The sequence below is a fragment of the Octopus bimaculoides genome, chromosome 22 (assembly GCF_001194135.2).
Source record: "Octopus bimaculoides isolate UCB-OBI-ISO-001 chromosome 22, ASM119413v2, whole genome shotgun sequence".
NCBI lineage: Eukaryota > Metazoa > Mollusca > Cephalopoda > Octopoda > Octopodidae > Octopus > Octopus bimaculoides.
This window is the reverse complement of record NC_069002.1, coordinates 20,951,748-20,960,178: the sequence shown is the minus strand read 5'-3', so window position 1 is coordinate 20,960,178 and position 8,431 is coordinate 20,951,748. Positions and strand designations below refer to the sequence as shown.

At 37.0% G+C, this 8,431-nt stretch overlaps 1 protein-coding gene across 2 annotated transcripts in view; it reads left to right on the top strand.

Moving 5' to 3' along the window:
* Positions 1-8,413, top strand: part of LOC106870917 (neuropeptide Y receptor type 2) — a 425,179-nt gene extending 416,766 nt beyond the window's left edge. For both annotated transcript variants that reach the window (XM_052975858.1, XM_014917152.2), the window contains exon 4: positions 6,764-8,413. In XM_052975858.1, the coding sequence (XP_052831818.1) occupies positions 6,982-8,193 (1,212 nt within the window). In that variant the 5' untranslated portion in view covers positions 6,764-6,981 and the 3' untranslated portion in view covers positions 8,194-8,413. The remainder of the gene's footprint in view (positions 1-6,763) is intronic.
* Positions 8,414-8,431: the final 18 nt, after the last annotated feature.

The following is an 8,431-nucleotide window of genomic DNA, read 5'->3' as shown; positions in this document are numbered from 1 at the left end:
GTGTGTATAATATTTTATAGTTTTCACATTATCATATTGCGGCTTCCTATGATAAAATATACGCATTTGATGACGAGGTAGAATTCAGCTTCGCCAGTCGCAATAGCGTGAGCAGTACTGATGAGCATTAAATTCCGTGCGAAATTGGCACTCAATGGCGGTGGGGAGGTTCTCAGTAAGAAGAAAATATACTTCTTTTTACTTAGCAATACTGGTGCTCCTTGAACCCTCGTCACCTTTTAGTGATGGTAAATTAGTCCTATTTGGTAGTGTATTGCATCTAGCCACACATTATAGAAAATGTGGCGTTGCCGTCGCACACGGAAACACACACACACTGACAAACACATGTACATTCATACACCCACACACATACGCTGACAGACACAGACACTCTACTATACAGGAGATATATTGTTGAAGCAACAGGCAAATGAATGTAGGTCACTCGTTATCTATTTCAAGTGTTAATAGCGTAGAAAAGGTTACGAGTGAAGTGCAGAACACAAAGAGCTGCGTTCCTCGTTGACAGAACCATAGGCTGTGTCTAGGGAGAATTTCTAAACTCGATTTCGAATCTCCGGATGCATATAATTTACGCAAATCATTGACTAATGAATTGCTAAGCCACGAGTACCGTCGTTTCCTTGGACGGGATGGAGAAAGGGCGTACAGTAACGCCTCTGAGTCGTCATATATATGTAGATGTAGATGTGTTTCAGTTGAATAACTACGTAAGGCGGAGACACACACACTGAGACACGTACAATCTCATAAACTCACACACATAAACACTCATATAGAAAATGTGACGACTCATACACTCTCACAGATACAGACAGTCATATACAAAATGTGATGTTCTCGTCGAAGGCGGAAACACACACACTGAATCATACACTCACACACAGACACCCATAAAGAAAATGTGACGTTGTCATGCAAGGCGGAAACACACACACTGACAGACACGTGCACACTCATACACTGAGAGAGACACACACGCATATACAGAATATGGCATGGAATGCATTGAGAACAGACAGAGAGACAGACAGACAGTTGTGATTACAGACACACAGAGAGACAAAGTACATGTATTAAATGTTAATTTAAGAGTAACTATAAATACCTTGCAAAGTTGCAAGTGGTACGATATGAAACAAAATGAAAGTGAAAAAAGTAAAGTGAAAGTATTATATCATTACAATGTATATGCTATTGTTTCACTTTTGTCACGTAATTACTGTTTCACTTTTGTCACGTAATTATTGTTTCACTTTTGAAATGGAATTCCGGACCAGTGTAAGAGATTGTTCTGGGCTCGCATTATGCAAGAAGTTGACACTGCATGAACCCTAAGTAAGACATATGTAAAGTTTAAATGAAATCGGTTGAGTAGTTCTCGAGTTTTAGTGATGCACATATACAGATAGAGAGACAGACACACATTCTCAGATATATGGCCCAGAGGTTAGGGCAGCGGGCTCGCGGTCGTGGGATCGCTGATTCGATTCCCATAACGGGCGTCGTGAGTGTTTATTGAGCGAAAACACCTAAAGCTCCACAAGGTTCCGACTGGAGGTGGTGGCTAACCCTGCTGTACTCTTTCACCACAACTTTCACTGTTTCTTCCTGTTTCTGTTGTACCGGTATTTTGAAGGGCCAGCCGTCTCACACTCTGTGTCACGCTGAATTTCCTCGGGAACTACGTCAAGTGAACACGTGTCTGTGGAGAGCTTAGCCACTTACACGTTAATTTCACGAGCAGGCTGTTCCGTTGACACCTTAAAATTTGAAACAAATTCACTAGAAAGTTCCTCGTGCCATTCAGTAACAATTTTAGCTGTCTGAATTGGTGCATTATCATCTTGAAAGATTGCGTTTCCCTCTGTTATTCGGCAAACATAGGATGAATTTGATCAGATAAAATGGTTAAATAACCTTGACTATTAATTCTGCTATGAAGGGAAACCACTGTGCTGGTGGATTTCTAAGATATAGCCTCCCAGATCATCACAGATCCTCCTCCTGGGTCTAATGCATCTTTTGGTAGTCTCCACACGTATACTCAACTGGTGGTCGGAAATAATGTAAAGGATGACTCGTCTGAGAAAATAACATACTTCCACTGCTCTAGGGACCAATTCTATAGGTTTTTATTCCACTCTAAACGCTTTTCAACGTTCGTTTTTGAAAGTAGTGGTTTTCTGACCGCAGCCCTCTCGTGAAATCCAGTTTTGTACAGCTCCCGGTGAACAGTTATTGTGGAAACTTGGTTCTCGAGGTGCTCTGCAGTAATTTTGGGAGCTATTCACGTAGAGTTCGACGGTACCTATCTTAAAATTTTGGTTTCTTTCCGGAGTTTTGTTTCAAGAAGAAGGTTTTTCCCTCTTTCTCAAAGGTTGTCATTACTTTCAAGACAGTACTTCTTGATACACCAAACATTTCGGCTGTTTTCCTTACGCTAGTACCTGCCATACGATCACCAAAAATTTGACCTGTTTGAAAGTCCGATAGATCTGTCATTTTAATGAATTTTAATTACCTTTTTCTGGTGATATCTTAAAAGAAACAGAAATTTTAGCAAAACATATTAAGCAACACTAATAATAAATCAATAATCATAAGAATAAAGAAACTTTTGACGGTTTTATAGATAATTCAGAATTATGATGCTAGGATGCTAGGTTTTTCCATTATTTTGTTCAACCCCTGTATACACACCACACACACACACACACACACACACACACACACACGCACACACACACACACACACACTCACACACACACACACACACACACATATATATATATATATTTGATTTGTTCACTTTTACATTTTGCTGACTGCTTCCTTTTCAATGATAGATATACATTCCTTATGGAATCCTTTCCGAAAATCCTGATCCACATGCTTGGCTATTCTAGAGACAGCGTAAGAAACTCTATCTCTTTATATTCGCATTTCCACATTTCCGCAACGACTGTACTTAATGTTTCGGTTGTCATACACTGAATATATCACCATCTCAATAATGTTGTCTTATATATCATTTTGAAGCGGTAAGTTATAATGTAACGGGAAAATTTGAAACTATTTTAATAAGTCAAATGACAACTTACATGTAACCCGAAGCAAAACCATCAGTTTCCTTCGAAACATTGCCTTCGGTCTTAAAATCAAGAGCAATTCATATTGTAGTAGTAGGAGTAGTATTTTAAGAATGACAATAAGCCATTATTATTGCTGACAACTTCCATCCTTTTTATAGGCATAAGCCGAACGGAATACTGTTCAGGTTTAAACAAGAACAAAACAGCAACGACATCGAGTGAGATGAAAGGTGCTCGAACCGTTGGTAAATACTGTAGTACTACATAACATATAAATTTATTACTAGTTTAAGATCACTTCTCTTATTACAGACAGAAGCGTCTCAGTATAGATCTATACTCTTCTGGATTACACATTATTTCACTGTTTGGAAAGGTTTGAAAACCAGTCGTCGATCTTACTTTGTATGTAGAACAACTCTGCGCTAAAGTTCTGAATAGACAATTACTTCTCAACAGTGATTAATTGTAATTGCTGCTGTGGAATTTTATTGCAATGTCTTAATTTTCTCACCTACAGTGAAATCAAATGTGGCGGAAATCTTTTAAGAAAGAAAAAACTCTACAAATAAATTGTTGCAAAGGATTTAGGAGTTTCTCCGGAGAACTAATTGTGCATACCGTCCTGACGTAAAGGCGTCGTGCTTGGAATTAAGAAAGTAAAATGTCTATTACTTTCTCTCCATTATTTTGTTAAATCAGAAATGGTTGAATAGTTTCTGAAGATTTCACAGAAGAAAGACTGCAATAAAAAAATGATGAAAAGAAATTTCCTCATTCCTGGCGATGTTGTGATAAATCTCAAGTGTTTATAATCACGTTTTGATGGCCCAGTAAATTCAATCTACTAGTTAGGATTTTACCAGTAGTCTAGCTACTTCAGTGTTCACTTCCATGTAAATGATTTTAAATCAGTGAGTGGGATGCAGGAATCTGAAATGCAATAAAATCATATCGCTTTGGCAATGCGGATTAGCTCAGGTAGCATCAGAATTATTGGTGCGTATCTGCTTCGGTGAGAGTAATATATCTGTCTCTCATTTGTTGATAATCATCCAACAGCGGATGTGTATAAATGTCTCGAATACCTTTGATGATTAAGCACTCAGTGTTGGATGTAAATTTGCTTCCTTTGTTTAGACTATCTTCGTTCAACATACAAATATAAATTGCAGGAGGATTTCATGGCTTTGATTATTGCTATCCAGTGATTGAGATAAATTATTCTTCCATATCTTTTGATGATAGCATTCCAGTGATGTCAATAAGTTTTCAGTGAACGGTTATTATTTTCTAACATTTTATGCCCTCTTTCTTCTGTCAGCGTCAAACTTTCTACTATCTTATTGATTTTTGGTTAACCCTTCACGTTTTCCGTCGAAGATATCATTCACTATGTTTATGGCACTTCTCAATTTCTGGAGTTATAGTTTTAAATTTATCTTCAGGTCTACTGCCCTAATCTATGCCTCTTTTATTCTTAATACTCCAAGGAAACTAACCAATAATGGTTCTGTGTATATATCTATTACATATAAACAATAGCTATGTTAACGCAGTAAATTCCACTACCATCTTCAGTTACTTTTATATTTTATTGGGTTGAAGTTTCTTGCATTTTTAGAATAAGTTATCTTTTACATTTGTTTTAGATCTTCATTTATTTTCCCAACTAACTTTCTACACCGCCGTGATCATCATCGTATGACATCATATCACTCAACTTGTAGCACCAAAACTCCGCCCGTTTCATGAAGCGGAATCACTGCATTGTTATCACTCACGTCACCGTGGTTACTGATGCAGTCGGTAATTAGTAGAATATTTTTGTGCGGTTTCAGTTTGCATTTTTTCAGAATGTTCCTCACTTTTCTTCACACTCTCTACATATTTCTTTGTGGAATATCATTCTGTTAGTTTACATCGCGGTGACAGTTGCTGACGTCGACTTCTAAAGGAGATCAAATACTTCTTGAATGTTGATTGTTACATCATGGCGTTATTATTTCTCCTACATATTTCACTATAACAAGTTAAGCACTACGACACCTTGCTTCCCATATCTGATATTACGCTTACCAATAATTCAATATTTGTCATTCTTTTTTCTTCTTCAATTTGATAAAGAGGTACATAGGATAAAAACTATGCCCGCTTTACCAATATCTCCAATTACAAATGTCAGAAACAATTTTTTTTCAATTTGTTAGAAAAATATAAATTTCTAGAGGAGGCAAAACTGTTTTTCTTTTGAAACTTGGAACGACAAAAATTAAACACGGATGTAATAGATCGAATAACATTGTACTTTACCAACTTTAATAATAGTAGCGCTCAACCCAACTGTCTCAGCAGTCGCCCGACTTGCTGGAAATGCTAATTAAATGTCCATCGCACATCTCTCCCTCCACTCTTTACAACGGGAGATAATCATTGGATGATCTAGTCATATAGACTCACTAAAACGACAGAACGAACACATATTTAATACCGTTAATGTTATGTTAGGTCTATTACCTCAGGGTTAAACAATATCGGACGGAAGTAGACGGTATAGGAAGGGATTCTAATGAACTAATGAAGCTTGATAACAACAACATGATAGTAGATCTACCATCAAAACTGTGCCAATATTAAAAATGATACATGTCTATGATGCCCTGCGCGAGAAGCTACTGTGCTTGATCAAAAGACTAAAATATATAAACTGTTAATATTATTTTTATTGTTGCGGACTTACGAAAAAAATGGTTGATTATAGAAAAGAAAACATGTGATATAGAACATAGATTTGGGCGTTTTCCCAATAGCTGCTAATTTCTAATGGATTAAAATCTTTTGTACATCCTCCACACCAGCGGCAGTGCCATGCTATGATTTTATAATTTTGAAGTCCCAGCGAGGATTTATGAACAGAGATCTTATCAAAGTCGCTGTTTATGAAGTCATTGCATATTTACTGTAACGTCGTGTGAAGAGGTCGTTTGGTAGGGCAATACAGCAAGGAATTATCTTTTTAGATGTGTTATCTATTGAATATCGATAGTAGTAGGATTTTTCGTATAGTAGGAGAGTGTGGCAGAAAGCTGAACCTTGATTCTAAAGTGAATGTCTATCTTTACAAAATATTGCAAAAGAGTTTCCTTCATTTCATAAATCTCGGTTAAATTCAATTCTATGTGGAAAGTTTCGCTCAATTTAACACACAATCACCACCATCGCTGCTGCGACTTCCTCCACCACCGCCTCCACCGCCACCACAAATGCAACAACAATAATATTAATAATGCTAATAATACGGCGAGCTGGTAGGATTGTTAGCACGCCGGGAAAAATGCTGAGCGGCATTAAGTCCGTCATTACGTTCCGAGGTCGACTTTGCTGTTCATTCGCCTTACCTATCGTGTGAAATTGCTGTCCTTCTGCCAAAATTTTAAAATTATATTGAAAATGTTGATGATTATATTTCTCATATTTATTGATCCTATCATATTCATATGATAGGTTTTATTGAGGTTTGTATTTCATGCGTTTAGACTGTTGTATAGTGTTCTTTTGATCGAAAGTATAGTTTTTAAACAATTGTAAGTTGTGCCTCACTATAAATAATTTTAAACAGGTCAATCACTTTTGTATTTTTCAGATATTTACAGAGTGAAAATCACAAGAAAAAGAAGAAAGAAGAAAAGAGAAAAGAAAAATACTGACAAAAAGAAAGAAAGAAAGAAAAAAAAAACTAGATAAAAGGGTGAAAGAAACGAACGTTGTCAGAATAAAGGAGCAGAAAATAGTAAAAATCAGAAAGGGCATTGTAATTAAGAGTAAATCTGTCTACTTATCGGACTGCTTACAACAATCAAAATGAATATCAGCAACAGCAACACCGCTTATCCAGATACATATTTCCCCAATGACTCGTTTAATGAAACCGAAAGTCTTATGGGGAGACCTAACCTGATTATGTGGCAGCCCTGGGTTCAGTCCTTATGTATTCTGCTATATAGCTTAATATTTTTGCTTGGATTATCCGGAAATTCTCTCGTTGTGTACGTGGTTTTGAGAAATCGAGCAATGCAAACGATCACAAATATTTTCATAACGAACCTTGCTATATCCGACATCCTCATGTGCTTACTAGCTGTGCCCTTCACCCCTATAGGATATTACATGACGTCGTGGGTTTTCGGAGAGACAATGTGTCACTTGGTCCCTATGACATTAGGACTGAGCGTTTATGTTTCGACTTTAACCTCGACCGCCATTGCAATTGATCGTTACTTCGTTATCGTCTACCCATTTCGACCCAGGATGAAAAAGGTCACTTGTTTACTTCTGCTTATAGCTATTTGGATCATATCGATCTCAATATCTTTGCCGTTAGGCATTTATCAGCAAGTTGATACAAAGGAAAACGGTACAATATACACATGTGAAGAGAACTGGCCCCGTAAGCAGTCACGACAGTTTTTCACTTTGACAAGTTTGGTACTTCAATACATCGTGCCTTGCTGTATTATTGCTTACTGTTACACCAAAGTCTCAAATGTCCTTAAAATGAGAACCAAAATGAAAATTTCAATGGGCTCGAAATCCCGAGAAAAAGATGAACTTGAAATTAGAAGGAAGAGACGGACCAATAACATGCTAATTGCGATGGTCTCGATATTTGTCTGTTGTTGGCTACCTTTAAACATTTGGCATTTGGCTACAGAGTACCAAGAATTTCTTGAAAAGTGGGAGTATTATATATTAATATTCTTTATTGCTCACATTATTGCCATGAGTTCCACAATGTACAATCCGTTCTTATATGCTTGGATGAACGATAATTTCCGTAAAGAGTTTAAAACGGTTGCCCCATGCCTATTTCCCTCGTCCCCCGAGCCAACCTCAAATGGTAATTTCACTCAATATACCAGCATTGTTGAATCGCATCCACCAAGCCACTATAACCCTCAATCGAATCGGAAAAACGAAAACGAAAACGAAAACGAAGGCCCAGCAAATGCATATTTTGATTCCAATACAGAGAAAGTACACCTAAATATTGAAGAAGATGAAGAAGTAGCTTAAACAAGAAGTTCAGTGTTTCCGATTTTCAAGTGAGAGGGCTTCAAAGTCTGCTTAACGATTATAATGATGATATACTAGAGTAAGTTAAGAAATGGCATGTTTGGCATCGACTCTTGAAATATTCTTGTTAAACCGAACCCAAGCCAATGGTGTTTTTCGAACGCAAAGTTATAAAAAATTGTTTGGATTGGGATAACATACGTACAGAAAATACTGAATACATGCATATACATCTATA